Source organism: Anguilla rostrata, chromosome 9 (assembly GCF_018555375.3).
Source record: "Anguilla rostrata isolate EN2019 chromosome 9, ASM1855537v3, whole genome shotgun sequence".
Taxonomy (NCBI): domain Eukaryota; kingdom Metazoa; phylum Chordata; class Actinopteri; order Anguilliformes; family Anguillidae; genus Anguilla; species Anguilla rostrata.
In genome coordinates, this window is record NC_057941.1 from 52,593,707 (window position 1) to 52,618,274 (window position 24,568).

Sequence of the window (24,568 nt, forward strand, 5' to 3'; positions counted from 1 at the left end):
AGAGGAGAGGAGAGGATGTGCGAGGAGAGGAGAGAGAGGAGGGGGGAGAGGAGGAGAGGAGAGAGATGCGAGAGGAGAGAAGAAAGGAGAGGAGAGGAGAGGGTGGGCCAGAGGACACAGTAACAGTGACTGTTTTCCTCTGATTTGGATGAAGCTGTGGCATACTCTCTCTCTTTTTAATGCAAAGAATATGGATCTGATAATCAGGGATAGTCTATAATAATATCTATGGTAATAACACATGAAGAAGATTAAGCGGGTTTTAATATGATAGTTTCACAGATTTTGGATATATTTAATTTAGACGAAACCCCCGGGTTATAAGCGGCAGGGTTCCTCACCTCCTTCCGTAGCCACACCTCGATGTCGTGCCGCAGGAAGAACTCCATCTGCCTGAGCAGGATGCTGTCACTCTGCACGTTCATCACCTGGGAGGGGCGTGGTTACAGAAAGGGGCGGGGCTTCAGATATGTGGGACACATATTGTCGGGACGGAGGTGTAAGGACGGAGTGTAGCACAGTGGGTAAGGAACTGGACTTGTAACCAAAAGGTCGCAGGTTCGATTCCCGGGTAGGACACTGCCGTTGTACCCTTGAGCAAGGTACTTAACCTGCATTGCTTCAGTATGTATCCAGCTGTATAAATGGATACAATGTAAAATGCTACGTAAAAAAAGTTGTGTAAGTCGCTCTGGATAAGAGCGTCTGCTAAATGCCTATAATGTAATGTAATGTAATGTCCTGGTACAGAATTGTAATGTAATGTCCTGGTACAGAATTGCCAGCTGATGGCTGTCCTATGTTCCCCAGCCCCGCCCCTCTCCTGAGCCCCGCCCCCTCACCGCACCTTGCTGAGCGTGGTCTTGTCGTAGGGCAGCAGGTCATCGCTGGTCACCATGACGATGCGGCCGCCGTAGTTCTGCTGCCTGAGGGTCTCGGCGCAGACCAAGGAGGCCGACCCTGCGCTTACAGAAGGAAGCGGACACGTTCAGGAAAACAGCACTTTACTTAAACAGAGAACGCTGCGCCAGGAGGCGGGTTTCCAGAACAATCCGCGGATCTGCAGGCGGGGCGATGGGGGGGGTGAGACAGGCCCCCACGCTGGAGTCGGCCGACGACAGACCAACCCCAACCCTGGCGCTGCAGAGCCACGCGACCTGCAGGCTGTTATTTTCACTTTAACCCTCTGAGGTGAGTAAGGCGTGAGGTCACAATCAGGTGATTAGAATGTTCTTAACTGAACGTTCTAATGCTGATGTCACAATCACTTCTGTTAGCTGAAAGAAATGGAGTTCTAGAATAATGACTTGGAATTTTGAATAAATACATTCCAAAAAACCTACTCTTCAAAGGGTTAAATTCAACAACCAGGGAAGCTGAATTTTCCATGTAATCAATTCCTTTAATTGATCAGTTAAGTGCTGAGTAACAGCTAAACTCAGCAGAACCCAGTTGTTCTACAGGACCAGGTTTCGGTGGACCTCAGGCCTACACTCCCCAGGCGAAGCCTCCCCCTTTCCTGCCTCACAGGGCCCCTTCCTCACCTCCTCCGATCAGCAGCATGGTGTGGATCACCCCCGGGTCCCTCCTCCCCATTTCCTTCACCCGTTTCCTCTGTTTCAGAGACTTTGGAGAACAGGCCAGAGGGCTGCGGTCAGCTCCGCCCCCTTTCTGACATCATACAAGATTAACCCCACCCCTTCTGACATCACACAAGGCAAACCACAGCCCTTTCTGACATCAAAGGTAATCAGTCCTGCCCCCTTTCTGACATCATAGTAGGTGAGTCCTGCTTCTTTCTGACATCATTAAATGCCACCTGCTCTCTCTTTATGACATCATAGAAGGTCATCCTCTCCCTCTGACACACACATGATATATAACATAAACAGAGCTGATAGCTGTAGTTTACCTGTTTGTTTACTGACACAAAGACCTTGCTGTTTCTGACTTCTACCTTTAAAAAAAATAAATAAAAATCAGTCACCAATAGAAATGGCACAACAACATTTGGATATTTCAATAAGGGGTGGTTCACAGAGAAAGCAGTTTGCCCATGTAGAGAGCTGTGGGTTGAGTATGTTTGGTGTGTCTGTGTGTGTGTTAGAGATCTTTCAGCAGGTGATAGAGACAGTGAGGTTTTGGGTATCCTGGGGGGGGGGGGTTAGCCTGTGTGGGACCCCCCAGGTGGGTGGGGTACCTTGTGGCAGGGTAGGCAGTCCAGGCCGGGGAACTCCTCCAGATCTCCCGTCTTCACGTTAAAACACGCCCCGTGCCACGGACACCGCACCCTGTTCCCCGACAACGCCCCTGCAACAGAGACAGCGCCCCGTCTGCAGTACTGACCCACAGCGCCCCGTCTGCAGTACTGACCCACAGCACCCCGTCAGCAGTACTGACCCACAGCGCCCCGTCTGCAGTACTGACCCACAGCACCCCGTCAGCAGTACAGACACACAGCACTACAGACTGACTGCACTACTGACACACAGCACCCCATCAGCAGTACAGACACACAGCACTACAGACTGACTGCACTACTGACACACAGCACCCCATCAGCAGTACAGACCCACAGCACCCCGTCAGTACTACAGACACACAGCACTACTGACCAATCAGCACTACAGACACACAGCACCCCATCAGCAGTACAGACACACAGCACCCCATCAGCAGTACAGACACACAGCACTACTGACCAATCAGAACTACAGACCCACCAGCACTACAGACACACAGCACCCCATCAGCAGTACAGACACACAGCACTAGACACACAGCCCCCCATCAGCAGTACAGACCCAGAGTGCTGCTCTTTGACCTGTGAACTCTGACCTCTCACCTTTGCTGAGGGGAGCCCCATAGTGTGTGCACTGGTTCCCGATGGCACTGTAGTGTCCTCCACTGCGAACCAGCAGGACGTTGTGGTGTCCCACCTCCACCTCCATCATCCTGGGGATGAGCACACGGTCAGGGCTGCTTCTGATTGGCCGTTTCCAGGCAACAAATCCATTTGGGCACAATCGCCAGCCAAATGCCATATCATCTGTGGTCAGCTAAGGTGAGCTCAGGTAAAGTACAGGTAAGACCAGGTAAAGGACATGTATGAACAGATGAAAGACAGGTGAACCCAGGTAAAGGACCAGTGAGCACAGGTAAAGTACAGGTAAAAACAGGTAAAGGACAGGTAAGAACAGGTGCCACCGGGTAAGGGACAGGTGACAGCAGGTGAGACCAGATAAGAACAGGTGAGGGACAGGTGAGCACAGGTGCCACCGGGTAAGGGACAGGTGACAGCAGGTGAGTAAGAGGTGCGAGCAGGCTGCAGGTGTGCCAGTGGTTCTTACTCTCCGTCCTGGAGTTCAGACTCCAGACACACCTCCTCTGTGACCTCCTCCGACTCTGAATCTGGATCGGGGTCCGGGCTGGTTTTGGCTGGAGGGGAAACGCAAAACCAGATTGAGCAGGGTTCTGTGCCCAAACACTGACCCCCACCCCTCCAATCTGTTCCTGGGCATCACTTTAATGTGAGGGGCTTCAGCTTGACTAAGGATAGATGGATCATGGACCCAGGCTCATTTTGGGGGCAGAAAATATTCAGAACCACAAAGAAAACATCTTGATTTCCCAAAAACCTGAGGCCAGACAATTCATTTTTGCCTCCTGCAGGGGACCTGAATCTCTGCTCTTAATCTCGAGAACCACATATTCAACTGTGCCTAAAACTACACCACAAGGGACATTTAACAAATATGAAATAGGATTTTAGGAAATATTTTCACGCCAACATGCTTTTGCAATCCCAGTCACTTGCATTTTGTAAAAAAAAATTAAATATTACAATTTTTTCCCCTGGGTCTCTCTCGAGTAGCCTATATGCAAAAGAGTTCACTTTAATCATCAGTGAAATTATCTGCTCTTGTTTTGAATGCATTTGTGAATGCATGGAACGTTTAAACAGCACTGATACTTTCATTCGATATTGATAAAGTGCCGGAAAATGTACGGTTTGTGGTAGGCCTCAACTCAGCGTAATTTCTGAGGTGTAATACACTCTGACGGAAATACTAATCGAGTACCTATCAGGCCGACGGGACCCCATCGACAGCTGTACGTGCCAGACCGCTCCCAATGACATCAGCGTTTTGCTTTCTTTTTTGCGTAGGCCACGGGACAACTTTTATGGAAGCATTGCGACAATGTTGAATCAAAACTCGGAAATAGCGGATCAATTAATCAATATATTTACGGCTTCGGATCTGTGATACGAGACGTCAGAAAGGGTTGAAAATAACGTAAACTGTTCTGTCACAGAAAAAAATTATCTCCCGTTCCCATGAGTGGATTTAGCCGACACGCATGAAGGCCGCCATTCCCCTAAAACACCCCATTAGGCGACATAAGGTGACACACTGTGTTCCGCGGTCCTCTCGCGCTGTCTACAGAGATAAATATAATTCACTTCAGAAAGACACAGCGAGGCTTCTAAACAAAACGCACGTTTTGTGAGTTTGAATTAGTTTGGTGAGAAATTACACCACTAGACAGACATGATGACGTTAATATGTGTGCGGCGCTAAGTAGCCTACATGATCACAGGATAATAATATATGCTTTCATTTTACTCACTTGGAAGTCCCCCAGACATCTCACTCGTCCCGACAGACACGCGACCTTGTTAATTCGAATAGTGTTATCCGTTCAGTGACCCTTCATGGAAGAATCCGCCCTCAAGCAGGTCGCCGTCCAGAGTCTCGTGTCACTTGTCGGCTGCGACGCAGTCTTAAGCGACAGTGGACCAATTGGGATGGAACTGAGTCCCGTAACCCAGGCAACAACAGCACCCCCTCCTACCGACCTCGTGCTCTGGATGTTTTCAGGGGCGCGGGGCAGGCCGCTTGGCGGACGGGGGAAAAGTTTATTGCAGCACTGTTACAGCTGTTAGCGCTACGTTTCCGTCTGCGGACGCCGTTGTTGGAAACCGATTAAATAAAACGGGACAAAAGAAAACGAATCGAGTGACGTTTAGAAGTGTCTTTACAAATGTAACGGACGCGGGGTATTAGCACTCGCTGTTACATAAACAGAATAGAGAACGGCTGACAAAGCAACCAGGCTAACAATAGGGTGGCGAACGTGGGGACAAAGTGCGTGACTCGGCACATCTTGCGACAATCATCGCCATTCAACGCGCCGCCACCTGTAGTCACCATTCAACAACTCCGCGTATTACCCCTGTATAGTGGTCCACACACTCGATAACAACTAAACGCGCAGTTGCTCCAGCGACGCGACAAAAAAAAAAAAAAAACCGTCTCACATCCCAGAGCAGCGGAACGTGCTGTGGAATGACATCCTTGTCGGACATCGTTAGCTAGGCCTATGGACGCCTTGGGGGGAGAGCACTGCAATTTTGAAATAGGGAAATAGTTATTTTTAATTCACAGGGATCTCGCTCGTGATATGCATTTTGGATTACATAGGCTGCTTTCCGTACTGTTGGGGATTTCAACTGAAATTAGGGTTAGATTAGCCCACATATATGTGTGCTCTGCGGCAAAAGGAGACGCAGCTTTTAGAAAAAGAGGATCTAAGCTATCCTCATCCGTTTTTTTTATCGATAGAGTGCGTTTAAAACATCTATGAAAGTATACTGTTACTACTACTAATAATAACAAGAATAATAAATGTTGTTGTTATTATTACTACTTTTATTATTATTAGCCTATTGTTATTAGCCTACTCTGTTTCCACTAAAATGCGACTGAATCCCCTGAGAGGAGCCTTATTTGGTCCAATACCCTGTGAGCACGAATGCATCACATCTTTTAAAGCAGACAACATAATAATCTGTATCATCTATTTTGAAGGGGAATAAAACATTAATATCCCCCAATGAATATAACAGAAAAATAGACGGACAATCGCGAAGACCACCTGTACGCACGTGCGCTGAGCTGTCGCCGAACGCCAGGCGGTGTCGCTCTGCTCAACACAAAGTGTTCTTATTTCAGGGGCGCGAGAAAAAAACCGTGTAGTTAAATAACAGCACGCCCTTCAAGTTTACATACAAGTCGTGCGGAAGAAAAGAAGAATACTAGTTCTACGATTGTGTTGGTTAACCTGTGGGACGTGTCTTGCAACTATTCGTGTGGAATTTTCCATTCACCAAGTCGGGTTTTCTTCCCCAGTGATTTTATTCCAGGATGTTTTGCTGTCTGTTTTAAAACACACAATGAATAGTTTGCTGTCACTGCAGCAGATAGTGAATTGCTGAAATTCTAGCCGTGCCCGTCGCTGTTACAGCGACTTTCAACTAAATACATGCAAATAATAAGTGCATTGTTAATCTAAATTATTTAAATTGTTGAATAATTTAGCTAAAATAATACATGATTACTTTTTTAAATATTATTCTTTAAATTGTTGAATAATTTCGTTTCTAGACACAGACATGCTGCGTTTAGGTCTACTGTGCCAAGCGGCATTTGCTGTTGCGAAACTGAACGGGTTTTCAGGAAAGCCAGTGATTTTCTTGGTTGAACTTTGTGGAAAAGGGTGGAGCGCTCTCCTCGGTGTTTACATTGTGACGTCAGGCAGGGCACAAAGGCTGGAGAGGGAGACGCGTGACGGAGTTTTGTAACCTCGCTTCTCCGTCGTGGGGCGGAGACTGTTGACTAAAGGAAACAAAGTTCCACAGCCAATTACAACTACAACAGCGGACCTCAAATATTCGCACCACATACTCAAAGCGAATTTACATTCCTCTTTTTCCCACGGACGGAGACTGGCACATGCACAAGCCGGTGGTGGAACAGGTCGTCTTGTTTACGTTTCCATCTACGTGATTTTGCGGAAAGAAATTCGGAAGCAGAATGAAATCTGTTAAATATTGAACCAAGGTCAAAATAGAGAAGTTTATTTCGGCAAGGCAGCGAGGAATTTCATAAGCGCGCGGTACAGACCATCTGGAGTGGAACGTGACCCCAGGGGTCCTGCCCTAATGGAGCTGCATTCGGTTATTCTGACGACGGGATGCTCCGTGGGCTTTTTCAAGCTCGCGAACTCGGGAATGAAGAGGCTCCCGATGCCAGATGCCGCGCGCAGAAACGCCTGGAAATGGAGAAACATCGCCACTTCTTTCGTGCACAGTCTCATAACTGGCATCTGGGCTGTGCTCTGGTGAGTGTATGGCCGGCTCCCATGCCCGTCCATCGGTCTCGATGGTTGATATTAATTAATAATATCCATTAGACCTAATTAATAATATTTATTAGTGTGCTTCCGAATGGGGTGTGCTGTCTGTTGTTTTTCATGATTGTGTGGCGGTTGGGTGGAGGTTTTTTCCTCTCACGTGGAATTGTTTTTGGGTTTTTTCTTCATCGTTGTTTATTTGTAGTCTTTGAAACCTGCAGACTGTATAACATTACAGCGTTGTAATACATGCGTTCAGTGCTGGTGTGGAAATTAACTGCCTCTTTCCCCCGCGTAGCTTCTACTTGCATCCTCAGATGGCCGAAGACCTCATATCCACCCACTCCGTCTTCTCGCACGCGCTGGTCTCGGTGTCTATCGGTAAGTGTGCGGAGACTGAACTTGAGATTCATTTGCGAGTCGAGAGCGATAAATAAAAAGACAAATATATAGCCTTTCCATATGGGGGAAAAAAGTATTATTAGCGCGTGCAACTTGATTTACCCTAATGATGGCGGTATGGAAACCACGCGAGGGCTTTGTTATGAAACGCGTTTGTGTAACACCCCTCCCCCCCCGGTTGAATTAATGAATTAATTGGCAGTTAAAATAGTCCACTGTTCAGTCAGACCGTGCTTAATCTGGTTATACCTGTCTGTCGCGCTAAACCGTTGATCATCCTCGCCTTTCTGTCATCTGTTTCTACCCATTGTATAGCCTTTGTTGTGTGTCACTTCGTGATATGTATGAATAGGTTATAATTTTTTTTTTAAACGCGCAAAACTAATAGTGCATTGCATTGGTCAGTCAATGACTAGGTCAGTTATTTTTTTCTTTATTCGGTATAATTAAGTTAATTTATCGTCAAATAAAACTACACACAGGCAGTGATGTTGGTCAGAGGAAAGCGTTGCTTAATACTGACGTGACCGCGTACAACATGTAAACCATTGGGTAGCATCGACGGTCTTGGACTGTCTGGAAAAATATTGCTACAAATGTGTGTGTGTGTGTGTGTGTGTGTGTGTGCATGTGTGTGTGTGTGTGTGTGTCTGTGCATGTGTGTGCGTGTGTGTGTGTGTGTGTGCGTTTGTGTGTGTGTGTGTGTGTGTGTGTGTCTGTGTGTGTGTGTGTGTGTCTGTGCGTGTGTGTGTGTGTGTGTGCGTTTGTGTGTGTGTGTGTGTGTGGGGGACAGATTTCTGGCAGCGCCCTTGTGTAAACAGATGTGTAGTAACTCTTCCTGTTTCCTCTTCCTTTTGCATGCGACACGGTCCAGTAATATATTAACTTGTACTTGGCAGGACTGAGGCTGTGTAATCTTCTCCCAGATAGGTGCAGTATTCCCATAAACAGGTGTAGTCTCACAGACCGGTGTAGTCTTCTCATGGACAGGTGTAGTCTTCTAACGAACAGGTGTAGTCTCACAGACAGGTGTAGTCATCTCATGGACAGGTGTAGTCTTCTAACGAACAGGTGTAGTCACACAGACAGGTGTAGATCAGAGAGCACATGCAAGATATCTTCACTGATTCTATAGACTCGCCAGGTGACTCAATGTTCATCATACTGACAGTTCTGTCTCTGTCCCCTTAAACTCCAAACACTCCGATTGGATGCATCTGATGAATATTCACGAGGAGGCGTGGCCAGATACAGGGCAGGGTAATGGATGTTCTGCACTGTAATGCATCATTAGAACCTCCTGCAGTTAGGAAGCAGATGGGATAGCCTGTAAGAGCTGAATGTGTGCTGAGTAAAAACAATCTGTGGTATCCGCCCCCTTGCCACACCACATACACAAACCCCTCCCCTTCTGATTGGTCAAAACCGGAAAGGTCTGTTACCTGTGTTTTGGCGTGGAGCCGTGCTCATGGCTTTCCTGGCTACACGCGTGTGCGTCTGACACGCGTGTGCGTCTGACACGCGTGTGCGTCTGACACGCTTGTGCGTCTGACACGTGTCAGGTGTTTTAGACTTGGTGGCTGGCTGGTCTGCTTATACGACAGATCGGAGGTGAGGAGTTAAAAGGCCTCTGGAAAGTAACCACGGGGTTAATGGAGAATGGGCTTCCTGTCGTCCAGTTACATAATGGCCCTCATAATATCACCACGGTAACCGCCTCCCTTTGGACTGTTGTCTTTGATTGTGAAACGCTCTCCACATGCAGAAAGGGAGATGAACTTGTTCACTTGTACACTGCTCCACCCCCCTCTCTCCCCCCTCCCCAAGTACCTGGCTCCTCAGTTACTGTTTCTGCTGTTGCCAGGGTAGCTGTGGTAACCATAGCAAATCAGTAATTCCAGAGATGCTCTTGCATAAAAGCTCTGTTTAAAAAAACTTTTGTTTTTTTTTGTGTTATTTTTTTCCTCCCTAGGGTACTTCATCCATGACTTCTCTGACATGGTGCTGAACCAGAAGATCAGCCAGTCCTGGGAGCTGCTGTTTCACCATTCGGTGGTAGGTCCTTCTGCCTGACACCAACAGGGCGTGGCTAAACCAAGGTCCAGCTAAAACAGGCCACAGTTAGACCAGGGCACAGGGCATATGTGTGTTGCCTGTAGGGTGTAAAATAGTCAGTGGCTCTCCTGTAGTACTGTGCGGCCTGTAGGGTGTAAAATAGTCCGTGGCTCTCCTGTAGTACTGTGTGGCCTGTAGGGTGTAAAATAGTCAGCGGCTCTACTGTAGTACTGTGCGGCCTGTAGGGTGTAAAATAGTCACACAGAGCTCTTGTCGCTGTGTGGCGGGTTGACGAAAGTCATGTTTCGTCCGCTCGATGTGAAGGATGATGGGGTGAAGAGTCAGCTGCCTCCCAGTCTCGGTAAAGGGGCTGTGGTTTGTATCACTTCAGATCAGGCTCTCCAGTAGTACGCTGCGCTAGGCCTTAAATAGCACACGAGTCTGGCTGGAAAGGTGATGAAGTTTGTTTTCATTCCCTTCTTCCTTTAGCCCCCCCCCCCTCAAAGCCCACCACCCAACCCCCAACCCCCTTTTAGTACCCGCTCCGGACAGGGGCTGCTAACCGAACTGTGCCCCTCTAGCTGTGTAAACGGAGGCAGTGTAAATGCTGTGTGTAAATGCTGTGTGAGTCGCTCTGGAGCGTCTGCTAAGTGCCTGTTATGTACTAACGTAGCGCGTCCGCGTCGAGCAGGCGAGTGACAGACACCTGGGACAGACAGGTGAGGACGCCCCCTGTGTTCTGTCTCAGACCCAGAAACAGGTTTTCAGCCTGTAGGGCAGGAAGGCGCCCTCTTCCTGACATTTGGGTCGTTTAACGGCGGGAGGAGGGAAAGGTGGCTGGAGAGTACACGTGAGGGTGGGAGCAGACAGGTGTGCTGTTAAGGTGTTCCAGACAGGTAAAGGGCATCACACCTGCGTCTGGAGTGCGTTAACTCTTTAGATCCCAAAAAAACAGACACAAAACAGAAACCCGGATTGTTTGTGACAATGCACCAAAAAAACCAAAAAAATCCAGTTGGTGATTAATCTGGTGGGTTTGCACTGGGGTCTACAGGGTTAAAGTATTTAGGGTAAAGCAGGATCTGAGGAGCCTGTTTGAGTTCCAGCATGTGAGGGGTGTGTCCAGTCAGGAGTGAGTTGGGTCAGGTAAAACGTGCTGGAGTGGAGAGGTTGTGAGGTCAAAGTTAAGGTGTGTTGGAGTGGAGAGGTTGTGAGGTCAAAGGTCAAAGGTCAAATGTGCTGGAGTGGAGAGGTTGTGAGGTCAAAGGTAAGGTGTGCTGGAGTGGAGAGGTTGTGAGGTCAAAGGTCAAACGTGCTGGAGTGGAGAGGTTGTGAGGTCAAAGGTCAAACGTGCTGGAGTGGAGAGGTTGTGAGGTCTAAGGTAAGGTGTGCTGGAGTGGAGAGGTTTTGAGGTCAAGGTCAAACGTCTGAGTGGAGAGTTGTAGGTCAAAGGTCAACGTGCTGGAGTGGACGAGGTTTGAGGTCAAAGGTCAAACGTGGCTGGAGTGGAGGTTGTGGGTCTAAGGTAGGTGTGCTGGAGTGGGAGGTTGTGAGGTCAGGTTGTCGTCGAGCGCCCGTGGGTGTGGCTCCTTTAGTTTACACCCGGGTCTCGGGATCGAGCTGTGCTTGCTCTGGCCAGCGCTTTCGGACCTGTCTTCGGCTGTGGTGTCTTGCTCGGGGAATGCTACGAGTTAGCGGAGAGCAGCGCTGGTTATCGAGTTGTCCAGCTCCCGTGGTGCGTGCCTCTGCTGTTCCTGCACAGTCCCAGGGCTCCGTCTGTGGTCTCCTCCTGCAGAACAGCTTTACGGTCTGACTCGCTTATTGAGTTCCTGGCGAATTGCTTCGGGACGTTTGGTGACCTCGGCAATGATTTTCAGCGCGGGGTGAGCTTGTGTGCGGGTGAGCTGGTGTGCGGGTTAGGGTTAGGGTGAGCTTGTGTGCGGGTGAGCTGGTGTGCGGGTGAGCTTGTGTGCGGGTGAGCTGGTGTGCGGGTGAGCTGGTGTGCGGGTGAGCTTGTGTGCGGGTGAGCACGAGTCTGAGAGGAGGAGTCAGAAACTCAACATGCTAAGGGAGTCTCACTTCAGGACTGGATAAGACCTGATTTTAACAGTCAAAAAGAAATGCCCGGTTAAAGTGAAGGCAGTGTATTTTTCAGTAATGGTACTAATACACCATGGTGCAAATGTGTGTGCATTGAGATGGCCATACACAAATGGTGCATAGGAGGTCTTATTGACAAGTCTCCCTGAACCATTGCACTTTCCTCCTTTCTCCACAAGGAAACACTTCCAAGTCATCAAATAAAGACACAATCATGACAAAGCAGTACATCAGTGATCCTGCTTGCGGTATCTCTGTAAGCCTATCACACCGGGTTAACATTTGTAGCTGAGACACCAACTTGTTCCCCATGACATTGGCTTTCCAACCATATTATAAAACACGATTACACTGTATTATGGGGACCTCAGTTTTGCATGATGCTGATCCAGTAGGATGTTCTGCAGCTAAGCACTGTCTCTTTATCACACACTGCTAACTCCCTGTCAGCACAGTAAACAGAGTCTGGTTTCCTTTTAGGGGGTCTGATAAAAGGCAGACTTCTGTGAGCTGCCCCATTATGACATCACAACCCATTTCCCTTTACTGCCCCATTATGACATCACAGCCCATTGCCCTTTCCTGCCCAATTATGACATCACAGCCCATTGCCCTTTCGTGCCCAATTATGACATCACAGCCCATTGCCCTTTCGTGCCCCATTATGACATCACAGCTCTGAGCCTTGCACTGGATTGCTGTTCTTTGAATTGCTCTCTCCTTCTCTCTGTCTCTCTGGAATCCATGTGTGTTGCTGTGGGATTCCCACATTCCAGGGCCTCTGGAACAACAAATTCCTGTCTTGATTTTTTGGACGCCTCCAGCATGTCCCAGATACGGACTCGTACGGGTGGAGTGCTCCCAGCCCTCGGTTATTTTCTAAATTCCTGTCCCACGTGTTCCTTAAATTAGATCCTGGTGCTCTGGAAGAGCTCGGAGCAGGTTGTCATTCATGAATAGACAGTCACGGGTGCATTACATTACAGGCGTTTAGCAGACGCTCTTATTTTATCCATCTGACGTTTTACACAGCATTTACATTGCATCCGTTTATACAGCTGGTTACATACGGAAGCAGTGCAGGTTATCTTGCTCAGGGGTACAGTGTGTCCTACCCAGGGAGTCGAACCTGTGACCTTTAGGTTACAAGCCCAGCTCCTTACCCAGTATACTGTTACTATGCTGTTATATTGTATGGATATGAGGAAAACTGTATGGCCTTCTCTGGTGCGTGCTCTGCTGTGAGGGGGGGTTCAGTTCAGGGCCCGAAGGGGGGGGGGGGGGCTTGGGCCAGTGGCCAGGGGGTTTTTATGAGGCTGTAGGCGGGTTGTGTTCCTCTGGCTGAGGGGAAGAGGAAATCCCAAAGTTTTTCACCTTGGAGTTTTCCACTGGAGCACAATGCCTAAGGGGGGGGGCCGATCTCTGCCTCCCACCCCCCATAGGGAGGGAGGTCACTGTGTGAGTGTGTGTGTGTGCATTTGTGAGTGCATGTGTGTCTGTGTGAGTGTGTTTGTGTGTGTGTGTGTGTGTGTGTGACGAGAAAGTTGGCTTGAATAACAGGTTTTCAAACCTTTCATATTGTAACTCATAACATTTTTTTAAACCAGATTTAAAACCTTTTTGCGTGCTTCTTTAGTACTCACAGTGGACATATTGTAGGTTGCAGATAAACTTGATTTAAACTGAGGAACTGTTTTATTCTTCTTGGCCGAAGCAGTGATATGTCAAACTGAGTGCTGTGACTGGCAAAGTGTGTATGTGGAATAACTTAGAGCCGTGGTTTGCAAATGATTGCTGTAGAATAAAGTAAAACAAAACAAAAAGAAACTTGTTAGAGGACGAGCCGCTGCCTGTGTGCTGTGAGTTTCTGGAGCAGATTTCGGGAGCGGTGTTTTTTCATTTGCTGCCAGGACTGGATTCCACCACAAGGGCGGCGCTTGCTGGAAGGAAGGATGGCAGGTTGATTTTATGAAATATGATGTTGGAGTTCTGTGTAATATGAGCAGTTTCTCCGCAGTTGCCACAGCAACCTTGCAAGGTATTTGAAAAAAAAAAAAAAACAACATACAGGATGCAGTGTCTCATATTTCGATGCTGCAGTTGCCTGGCAACCTCCATGATATGAAAAACATTCTATAGGGGCGCCATTGGAGGTACCCGCCCCCGTCCCCCCCCCCCACACACCTCCTGTCGCGCCCCCCACCCCGCCCAGTCTGGTGCCATTCGGAGAACTGGAATAACCGGATGGATGGGTGGAGATTCAGGCACTTCCAGAGCGCCACAGCGGGGCTGGTGCAGCGTGCCATCAGGAAAGATCAGTGCTTCGACATCTCTGTGCAGTGCTGCTGCTCACTGCTGCACACTCTGTCTAGGCTCTCTGTTGGCTGGCCTTCAGCCCTTTAAGGCGTGAGGTCACAGGTACGCGATTAGAATGTTCTTAGCTGAACATTCTAATGCTGATGTAACAATCGCTACCGGTGATTGAGAGCAGTGGAGTTCTAGAACACTGGCTTAGAATTTTGAAAAAAAAGAAGATTCCAAAAAACCTACTCTTCAGACGTTTAAGCAGATAAATAGCAGCTCTTATATAAAGTGTGTAAATTCATGACAGATCCACCCTCTGAAGACTGGGGGACTGTCTGATAATAATCATGATGATTATAATCATAATAACTGAAATGTTTGTGTGGATGGGTCTCTTGCAGGCCTGAAGTTCCGACCCCACAGGTCATGTGACTGCCGCTGCAGAGGGGATTGGTTTACAGCCTTATCTCCCTGTGAGTTATCTTTATGCCTGTAGAGTTATGTCATGTCATAACCTGCATGGTTATGTATAATGCCCCCCCCCCCGGACCCCCCTCCCCTCCTCTCCGTTCCTCTTTCACCTGTGATTTCGTGCTCACGTGCCCTCAGACTTCGACCGCTCGTACCACGTTTATATGGCTTCCTTCAGGTCAAAGGTTAGTGGGGGGGTCAGGGGGGGTTGTCACGGCAATGGGGGCCTGTGAACTCTATAAACAGAGCTTAAACATTACCTCTCACTTCAGGACCGTGTCTGACACTGCATGAAAAATGGCGTTTCTGGAAGATATCCGACCTGTTAGATTTCAGTGAAATTTGGGGTGTGTCAGTTGTAATTATTTGTAATTAGTTGTGGTTATTTCCAGAAATTTCCACACGCTCCCGGGCCTTGACTGTAATCCAGGATTTCTGCACTGTGATTTTGCCCATGCATTGATACCTGGCGCACCTTTTCATGCTGTGTAACTGCTTGGTTTTTGTTTTTTTTTATGGATCTGATTGTTTCTGTTTTTGCCGGTCTGGACACGTACTGTAGGTCTGTGGCATCTCTGTGGCCTCGTGGATGTGCAGTCGCTAAAACTCTCAAACCCTGTGCAAACTCTGATCCTCTGAGAGAAATACTCTGGCCAGCAGTGGGATCTGTCCCCCTGTTCTGAGCTGCTGGGCTGCCATGGACTCACAAATAGCCTAAAATCTGTGTCCCAGGGCTGCCACAGCATGTGGAGAGAGGAGGATGTGGTGACTCCTGAGAGTGTCTCTGACTGTGTGCAGCCTGCTCTCTCTCTCCCTCTCTCTCTCTCTCTCTCTCTCTCCCTCTCCCTCTCCCTCTCTCTCTCTCTCTCTCTCTCTCCTCTCTCTCCTCTCTCTCCTCTCTCTCTCTCTCTCTCCTCTCTCTCCTCTCTCTCCTCTCTCTCTCTCTCTCTCTCTCTCTCTCTCTCCCTCTCTCTCTCTCTCTCTCTCTCTCTCTCTCTCTCTCTCTCGGGCTTGTACAGGATGTGTGGCTGAGGAATGGATTGAGGGCTGAGATCACTGCTGGGTCAAGCATGCAGTGTTTCTGGTTCTCAGAACCTGTTTCCTCCATTTTGTTCCCGCGGGATACAGGGCTGCAGTTTGTGGCCCCTGGCTGAAGGCTCCGCGCTGGACTGCCTCCTGCGTCGCTGCCACGCCCACACGCCCACTTACTCTGCAGAGCCTTCATACACCCAGATCTACTCAACACACTGCTTTCTTTCACTGCCCTGCTCCATTATGACATCACAGCAGGCCACACTGCCCTGTTTCATTATGACGTCACAGCACACCACACTGCCCTGCTCCATTATGACATCACAGCAGGCCACGCTGCCCTATTTCATTATGACATCACAGCACACCATTCTGTCCTACTCCATTATGACATCACAGCACACCACTCTGTCGTGCTCATTATAAAATCACAACACACCACACCCTGTGGTTTGATTTGCCCTGAGTACCCGTGATGCGTAACCTGTCCCAGACATGAGTTAGCATTAGTGACTCACCATCCCCTGCACACAAGTTCCTGAACACTGCGTTCAGCTCACAGAGCTCAAACACGAGGCGCTGCCAGAGTGGACCGGTGGAGGCTGTTCTGTGAGTGTTGCTCTAGCTGCAGCCAGTTTGCTGGAGGTAGAGGAGGTGTAGAGGAGGTGTAGGGGAGGCGTAGGGGAGGGAGAGGGTCTGCTTCCTGCCTCTCCTGGGGCGCAGGTCCCCGCATGCAGTCAGAGGCCCTGTATTGCTCTACATAGGGTTTTATCTTTAATGAACCCCTGTGGGACATTGTGTAACACACAAACACATACCCTCAGGGGTGCCCTTCTCCCACGTACGGTACATCGGAGCGCAAAACAGCACTGTCCTTGGTCAGGCCCTGTGAATGAGTCCTCTGTGAAATTTTGGCTTCTACGGTAGGGAGACTACTTTCAGTGTTGGAACCTGAGTATCTGGTTTCCGTACAGGATGTCTGCTTGGGCCGACGGCTACAGGTGAGTCTACAGTACAGGTACAGGTGTTACTGTGGACTCACTCAGCTCCTGACTTCCTATCATCCTCCCCTTTCCCTTAACTTTTTCAAGAGTCCAAGTCAGTGTGCTAGAACTCTAGAACGTTGCTTTCAGTTGCTCAACAGTGATTGTTACATCAGCTTTAGAATGTCCAGCTAAGAACATTCTGATCACATTTTCGTGATCTTACACCTTAACAGTGAGTTTAAAAGGAACCCCTCCCCCTTCTTGCTGACTCTGCAGCCCCCCAGGACTGGAGTTTGACACCCCAGGGGCTGTCTGTGGTTGGTTTTCAGGTCTTCTCTGTGTGTGGCAGTGTGGTCCCGCACGCTAAAGCTTCCCCCCGTCCCCCAGGCCTGTGGCCTTGGTTCCTGTGTGCGGCGCAGGGCTTGGCGGGGGTGTAGTAATGGGGTTACGGCGGGCTTGGCGGGGGTGTAGTATGGGGTTATGGCGGGCTTGGCAGGGGTGTAGTAATGGGGTTATGGCGGGCTTGGCGGGGGTGTGTAATGGGGTTATGGCGGGCTTGGCGGGGGTGTAGTATGGGGTTATGGCGGGCTTGGCGGGGGTGTAGTATGGGGTTATGGCGGGCTTGGCGGGGGTGTAGTAATGGGGTTATGGCGGGCTTGGCGGGGTGTAGTAATGGGGTTATGGCGGGCTTGGGGGGGTGTAGTATGGGGTTATGGCGGGCTTGGCGGGGGTGTAGTATGGGGTTATGGCGGGCTTGGCGGGGGTGTAGTAGTGGGGTTATGGCGGGCTTGGCGGGGGTGTAGTAGTGGGGTTATGGCGGGCTTGGCGGGGGTGTAGTAGTGGGGTTATGGCGGGCTTGGCGGGGGTGTAGTATGGGGTTATGGCGGGCTTGGCGGGGGTGTAGTAATGGGGTTATGGCGGGCTTGGCGGGGGTGTAGTAGTGGGGTTATGGCGGGCTTGGCGGGGTGTAGTAGTGGGGTTATGGCGGGCTTGGCGGGGTGTAGTAATGGGGTTATGGCGGCTTGGCGGGGGTGTTGTAGTGGGGTTACGGCGGGCTTGGCGGGGGTGTAGTAATGGGGTTATGGCGGGCTTGGCGGGGGTGTAGTAGTGGGGTTATGGCGGACTTGGCGGGGTGTAGTGTGGGGTTATGGCGGGCTTGGCGGGGATGTAGTAATGGGGTTATGGCGGGCTTGGCGGGGGTGTATAGTGGGGTTATGGCGGGCTTGGCGGGGGTGTAGTAGTGGGGTTATGGCGGGCTTGGCGGGGGTGTAGTAGTGGGGTTACGGCGGACTTGGCGGGGCTTCAGAGGCCCGTGTGTGAGATCAGCAGGGATTGGTGGCGGTAATCCCGCCAATGCCAGACGGATCTAACGTGCTTACGCTGCAGTCTGGCCCAGAGACCCCCCCCCCCGGCGGGATTACTGCGGGGAGGGGGCAGAGCTGGGGGGGGGGGGGGAGGGTCAGCGTGCCCCCTCCCTGTGGGCACGGAGCCGGTGGCCGTTCTCCTCTGGAGGAATCTGCTTTCTCTTGCTGTGTGGGATGCCCTGATGTGTACAGTGTCCTTTACCACTGCAGGAACTAATGTGAGGAACACACACACACACACACACACACACACACACACACACATACGCATGCACACACACACACACACCACATACACACATACCACACATGCACCACACACATCACACACAACACACACACACCACACACTAATACACACACACACACACACACACACACATCAGCACACACATACACGCACACACACTACACACACACACACATGCATGCACACACACACACATACACGCACACATACATACACACACACACGTACACACACACATGCATGCACACACATACACGCCCAAACACACACACACACACACACACTCACACACATGCATGCACACACATACACACCCACACACACACACACTCACACACATGTGTGTAGGTGTGTTAGTGTGTGTGTGTGTGTGTGTATGGACCAAAAGAACAGTATGGCTTATCAGCTTTTTATGGTGTACAGTGGAGCATGACTTCCTGCTTGTGCAGATAGGCATGTGATAGTGCTGATAGTGAGGGTGTGATAAATGTGATCGCTGGGTCAGGTCAGGTCAGGGCACCCCTCCCACTGGACCTTGTGTTCGGAGAAAACCATCTGAAAACAAGTTTCATAAGCAGCATCAATAGGGCCTGTGCAGGCTGCTGCAGCTGCACTCTGCCGCTAACGTGCTAACGTCCTGCTAAGCCTGTTAGCACAAAAACAAGTTTCATAAGCAGCATCAATAGGGCCTGTGCAGGCTGCTGCAGCTGCACTCTGCCGCTAACGTGCTACGTCCTGCTAAGCCTGTTAGCACAAAAACAAGTTTCATAAGCAGCATCAATAGGGCCTGTGCAGGCTGCTGCAGCTGCACTCTGCCGCTAACGTGCTAACGTCCTCCTAAGCCTGTTAGCACAAAAACAAGTTTCATAAGCAGCACAAATAGGGCCTGTGCAGGCTGCTGCAGCTGCACTCTGCCGCTAACGTGCTAACGTCCTGCTAAGCCTGTTAGCACAAAAACAAGTTTCATAAGCAGCATCAATAGGGCCTGTGCAGGCTGCTGCAGCTGCACTCTGCCGCTAACGTGCTAACGTCCTGCTAAGCCTGTTAGCACAAAAACAAGTTTCATAAGCAGCATCAATAGGGCCTGTGGGCCCTACTCATATGGGACAAACTCAATCTGTAGCTTATGCACTTTTTATCCTGTCCTGCTGCTGCTGGCCACCATGTTTGCTTTGCCATTCAAAATGAATGTGATGTCACCAGTGATGTCACCAGTGATGTCACTGATTTTTATTAATTATTTCCTGTTACATTTCCTGTTTCCTGAGAATTCCATGGTAAGATGACAGTTTATTCAGAGATTGAACTACAGTATTCTGGAGATGAGTAGCGTGCCTTTGTGTTTATATACATTGTAGAATGTATGCAGGGGATTGTATTTGTAAAATGGAGCAAAACAAAAAATTTGTATGCAAAAAAAAAAGAACTATGTTAATTCTTAAAATACCCCTGGGTATTTTCAGACAGTAAACAAATGAGGGAGTCAAATAAATTTGAAACACTTTACGGACCAGGGGCCCCATCTGTAGATGAGAGGAACACCGTCCCACAGAGGGAGAGAGAGGAGGGCGGAGCTTTCCCCGTTTAATCGCAGAATCCTGAGCTTTGGGGCGACGCTTTGCTCCTGGGCGTTTTCCTGAAAAAAGCTTTTTTTGGCCGCTGCTGCCCTGACTCATCAAAGAAGCATCTGTTTGGCGGAAAATGCACAGTGTTGGGTTATGAGCCGGGCAAGCAGGCCCTGCCAGTCGGGCCAGCTGTGTGTGGAGAAAAACCAGCTGAGAGCTAGATTCACCTGGAGCGCCCCCTTGTGGCTTCCCCAAACGTTGCAGATGTGCTTGTGTGCTTTGCAGGACGAGTTTCAGAAAGCCTTTGGCTGCAGGCAGTCGTATGCTGCCCTGTGTTTGTGTTTATATATGTTTTTTCTCCATGCTGCAGGGGTGATGTTTGTTCTTATGGTTTTTAAAGCAACTCAGAGATCCCTTCTTTCAGTCTTGTTTTAATTGTGCTGAAAATGTTTTAATGTGTCTCTTTCCTCTGTGTCTGATCATTTATACAGACAGGCCAGTGGAGTTTAAGGATTCTGTAATTTGACTGAAATGCACATGACTTTCATCAGTTATGTTATGCTTGTGTTTCTTCGGGAAACTGTGATGAGTGTCTATTTGAAAATGTTTAAAAAGAGCACAGCGAGGTGTACATCGTGTGTGTGTGTGTGCGCGTGTGTGTGTGTGTGTGTGTGTGTGTGTGCTGTGCGTGTGTGTGTGTGTGTGTGTGTGTGTGTGTGTGTGTGTGTGTATGTGTGTGCGCGCGCGTATCTGTGTGCGTGTCTGTGTGTCTGTGTGTCTGTGTGTCTGTGTGTCTGTGTGTGTGTGTGTGACATTCAGCTTTAAGCCATGGTCCTGACTATCTGCTCCCCCTCTCCCCCTCCCCCCCCCCCAGGTGATCAGCTGCTTCGGGCTCTCGGCGTTGTCGCGGCGATACCTGGGCTTCGCGGCGGTGGCGCTGCTGGTGGAGCTGAACTCCGTCTTCCTGCACCTGCGGCAGATGCTGCGCATGGCGGGCGGGGCCAAGACCACGCCCTACCGGGTGAACAGCATGGTCAACCTGGGCACCTACGTGGTGTTCCGCATCAGCACGCTGGCCTGGATGACCCGCTGGCTGGTGCTGAACCGCGAACACGTGCCCCTGCTGGCCTACACGCTGGGCAGCGTCGGCATGGCGATCATGACCGCCATGAACATCGTGCTCTTCTGCCGCCTGCTGCGCAGCGACTTCCTGCAGACCGGACGCGACGGCAGGAAGGAGAAATAGGAGGCTCCGCCCCCTGCCCCAAACCCCGCCCCCCCATGCCCAGCTATGCCCCCCAAAACCCCGCCCCCCATCCTCAGCTCTGTCCCCCCAAACTCCGCCCACCCACCCTCCATCAAACTCCGCCCCCCTTCCCAGCTCTGACCCACCCCAATCCCTCCCCACTCTGCCCCTAACTCCATCCGCTCCCAGCTCTGCCCCTAACTCCATCCCCCTCCCAGTCTGCCCCCTAACCCCCCCTCCAGGTCTGCCCCCCCCCCCCCGCTCAGCCCCCCGTCGACGAACACACAAGTTTACCGGCTCATCTTTACAAACTGTCAGTATGAACATGCTAGTGAAGGACGTGGTTTAAACGAACCGATGCAACCCAGACAGCGATGCTGCTTTTATTTTTATTTTTGTACATTTTCTTTTAATTATTTTTGGAAAAAAACACCAAACTGGATTTTTTAAGCCAATCTACTCAACCAACCAACCTCATGTGAAGAGCAGTGTTGCCACCTGCTGGACATTTGCAGTAAAACTAGTGTCAAACACCCTTTTTTGTTGATTTTCTTTTGTTTGTTTGTTTCTTTTTTTTTAAATTTGTTCTTGTCTTGTTTTTGCTCCTGATCCTGAACACAGGTCTGTACAGTAGATAAGTAGCGTAGGGACCCTTGAAAGCTGAATATGTGTCTCACTGAGAGTGCAGTTAAACACTTGTCAGTGCTGCTGCCGCTAGTGTACCTAAACCCTCAGATCCCTGCCCATGTCTGCTACCTCATAACCCTGTGATGGGTGCCTGACGTGTAGCCAGCAGCGTTTCCCCAGAGCCTGCCCTAGGGCTGCTGGGCCAGCAGCGTTTCCCCAGAGCCTGCCCTAGGGCTGCTGGGCCAGCAGCGTTTCCCCAGAGCCTGCCCTAGGGCTGCTGGGCCAGCAGCGTTTCCCCAGAGCCTGCGCTAGGGCTGCTGGGCCAGCAGCGTTTCCCCAGAGCCTGCCCTAGGGCTGCTGGGCCAGCAGCGTTTCCCCAGAGCCTGCCCTAGGGCTGCTGGGCCAGCAGCGTTTCCCCAGAGCCTGCGCTAGGGCTGCTGGGCCAGCAGCGTTTCCCCAGAGCCTGCCCTAGGGCTGCTGGGCCAGCAGGATGAAGCAGGATCAATGGAGACTCCATTAGGGCAAATATATCTGCTTAATCTGGAGAGCCTGCAGCTCAGATCCCCATTCCCCCACCCCCCCCCAGGCCTCCTAGCTTTGGGATGAGTATCTCTGCAGGTGCTATGACCCTGCAGGGTTGAGCTGCAGGGTTGAGTGCAGGGTTCAGTAGTCCTGCAGGGTTGAGTAGTTCTGTAGGGTTGAGTGGTCCTGTAGGGTTGAGTAGTTCTGTAGGGTTGAGTAGTTCTGTAGGGTTCAGTAGTCCCGCAGGGTTGAGTAGTTCTGTAGGGTTGAGTAGTTCTGTAGGGTTGAGTGGTCCTGCAGGGTTGAGTAGTTCTGTAGGGTTGAGTGGTCCTGCAGTGTTGAGTAGTCCTGAACAGTTGAGTAGTCCCGCAGGGCTAAGTAGTTCTGTAGGGTTGAGTATTCTTACAGGGTTGAGTGCAGGGTTGAGTAGTTCTGTAGGGTTGAGTGGTCCTGCAGGGTTGAGTAGTTCTGTAGGGTTGAGTATTCTTACAGGGTTAAGTAGTTCTGTAGGGTTGAGTAGTCTTGTGCTCAATCTTCTCTGCTCGAATAATGGCAGCAGAATGATTTCCAACCCTCATGAAATGTGTCCTCCTGGTGTCCCCTGTCCTCTCTGTGTCCTCCTGCTGTCCCCCTCTCCTCTCTGTGTCCTCCTGGTGTCCCCTCTCCTCTCTGTGTCCTCCTGGTGTGCCCCTGTTCTATCTGGGCCGAAAGCGAGAGCAGGATTGGGGATGGCACCCGGGGGGCGTGGCTGGTGGGCGTGGCCGGTCGCAGGCAGATCTGGTCACTGCGCACTTTCACACCGTTGTACACTCTGCAGCTGCTGCTGTTTACCACCGTGAAGCACAAAGGCTGTCCTTCAGAGGCACTTCACCTCTCCCTCATTGTTATAGCAACAGTCCCCAAGGTTACTGGAAGGGTGGGGTCAAAAGTTACACTAGGCCTCTGACCACACCCACCCCTCCTCTCTGTCACTCTGATGATTCAGTTTAGCGGAACTGAGCAGTGGTGTCCAAAGCCAACTGTGTGTTATTTTAGCCAATGGCGTGTTAGTATGACACTGAGTGAAGGCTCCGTAGACACCATTGATTGGTCCACTTTGTGACCTCTTGTTAGCCAATGACCAAGCCGCACTATTCAGGAACAAACTGCCCCTGTTGTTTAAAGACATGGGCTAAACTTGCTCTCTGGGAACAGTTTTCTCTGTCAGCTTGATACCTTTTCTACATTTTGTGCACATGTAATTTATTTGTACTGAAGTTATGACTGTTTTGAGTGTCGCGTCTTATTGTAATAATCAGCCTTAAAGAAAAAACTGTATGAAAAAAAAAAGTCGCACATTAGGCTATGTGAGTACTGTTGGTTCGGTTGGATACTTGTACATGTGTTGGGGAGTGGCGAAATAGGCGTTGATTTGTGGTAGATTAGTGATCAGAGCTACAGCGTGCTCCTGTTTCGGCTGTAGAAAGGGCTAGTTTACATTTATGTGAGCGCACCGTTGCCGGCTCCTTGAACTATGACATCACCGTGCTGGTGACATCACCATCTTTTGAAGGCACTGATCGCGTTTTGGAAGTGGTACTGTTAAGGGTACATTTGTGTGTGTTGTCGCACTGAACAAATTAATACATGCTGTCAACGATGTATACTGTGTTTCCAGCCACCTAATCTCTTATCTATGAAGGCGGGCAACGCATATAATTTGGAGTTTTGATAATCTGAGGGTAACTGAAAATGTGCTGAAGTGAAATTACTGGCCTCGTGACTGGAGTCATAACTTTGAACTGATCCATTCATTTATTATCTTCCGGAGTGGCCACGTACTTGCCTGACTGTTTAAACCGTTAAAAATGTGTGTGTGTGTGTGTTGTGTGTGTGTGTGTGTGTTGTGTGTGTGTGTGTGTTGTGTGTTGTGTGTGTTGTGTGTGGGTGGGTGTGTGTGTTGTGTGTGTGGGTGTGTGTGTATGTGTGTGTGTGTGTGTGTGTGTGTGTTGTGTGTGTGTATGTGTGTGTGTGTATGTGTGTGTGTGGTGTGTGTGTGTGTATCTGGACATGTCAGCTTAAAAGGACGGGGGGGGGGGGGGTTACGAGATTTTGCCTAAATTGTGGTTACCTCATTTTGAAGAGGTAATTTGATAATTTAACGAACCAGAGTAAATTATGCAACGTATAGAATGTTGCTGTTTTTTGACGTAATTGAATTGTACACTCGTTTTGTGCGTCATACAGACGTGTGTAAATTGTGGCTAGATTGGTAACTATTTTTCATCGTGTTGTGATGAATCGCGTTTTTTAATTAATGAGACTATAACTACTAGCAAATATTTGTACGACAAAAGAATGTATTTAACAAAATAAAAAAATTAACCAAGGTAACACGCGTTGGACTTTTTTTCGAGAGTTTTGTACGCCAAAGTATAGTCTGCTTCGCACTGACAGCAAGCGCAACA

At 49.8% G+C, this 24,568-nt stretch overlaps 2 protein-coding genes and 1 long non-coding RNA gene across 3 annotated transcripts in view; 2 read left to right on the forward strand and 1 right to left on the reverse strand.

Moving 5' to 3' along the window:
* LOC135264164 (apoptosis-inducing factor 3-like) overlaps positions 1-5,078 on the reverse strand; it is a 9,761-nt gene extending 4,683 nt beyond the window's left edge. The window contains exons 1-8 of the mRNA XM_064352874.1: positions 4,633-5,078; positions 3,351-3,438; positions 2,846-2,955; positions 2,201-2,310; positions 1,913-1,957; positions 1,545-1,626; positions 848-960; positions 342-428 (exon numbers count right to left, since the gene is read on the reverse strand). Coding sequence (XP_064208944.1) covers positions 342-428; positions 848-960; positions 1,545-1,626; positions 1,913-1,957; positions 2,201-2,310; positions 2,846-2,955; positions 3,351-3,438; positions 4,633-4,651 — 654 coding nt within the window. The 5' untranslated portion in view covers positions 4,652-5,078. The remainder of the gene's footprint in view (positions 1-341; positions 429-847; positions 961-1,544; positions 1,627-1,912; positions 1,958-2,200; positions 2,311-2,845; positions 2,956-3,350; positions 3,439-4,632) is intronic.
* A 1,404-nt stretch (positions 5,079-6,482) lies between these two features.
* LOC135264166 (TLC domain-containing protein 2-like) lies at positions 6,483-21,102 on the forward strand. The gene is made up of 4 exons (XM_064352876.1): positions 6,483-7,185; positions 7,496-7,578; positions 9,572-9,654; positions 20,601-21,102. The coding sequence occupies exons 1-4, from the start codon at positions 7,007-7,009 to the stop codon at positions 20,970-20,972; spliced, it is 717 nt and encodes a 238-aa protein (XP_064208946.1). The 5' UTR covers positions 6,483-7,006; the 3' UTR covers positions 20,973-21,102.
* Positions 21,103-21,775: 673 nt separating this feature from the next.
* LOC135264167 (uncharacterized) lies at positions 21,776-24,494 on the forward strand. Its single transcript, XR_010332623.1, has 2 exons — positions 21,776-22,481; positions 22,530-24,494. It is a non-coding gene; the product is annotated as an uncharacterized LOC135264167 (long non-coding RNA).
* The last annotated feature ends 74 nt before the right edge of the window (positions 24,495-24,568 follow it).

Coding starts and splice junctions, on each gene's coding strand:
- LOC135264166 (XM_064352876.1), top strand. CDS start 7,007: ATGGAGCTGCATTCGGTTATTCTGACGACGGGATGCTCCGTGGGCTTT. Junction 7,186..7,495: donor GGCATCTGGGCTGTGCTCTG/GTGAGTGTATGG, acceptor TCCCCCGCGTAG/CTTCTACTTGCATCCTCAGA. Junction 7,579..9,571: donor GCTGGTCTCGGTGTCTATCG/GTAAGTGTGCGG, acceptor TTTCCTCCCTAG/GGTACTTCATCCATGACTTC.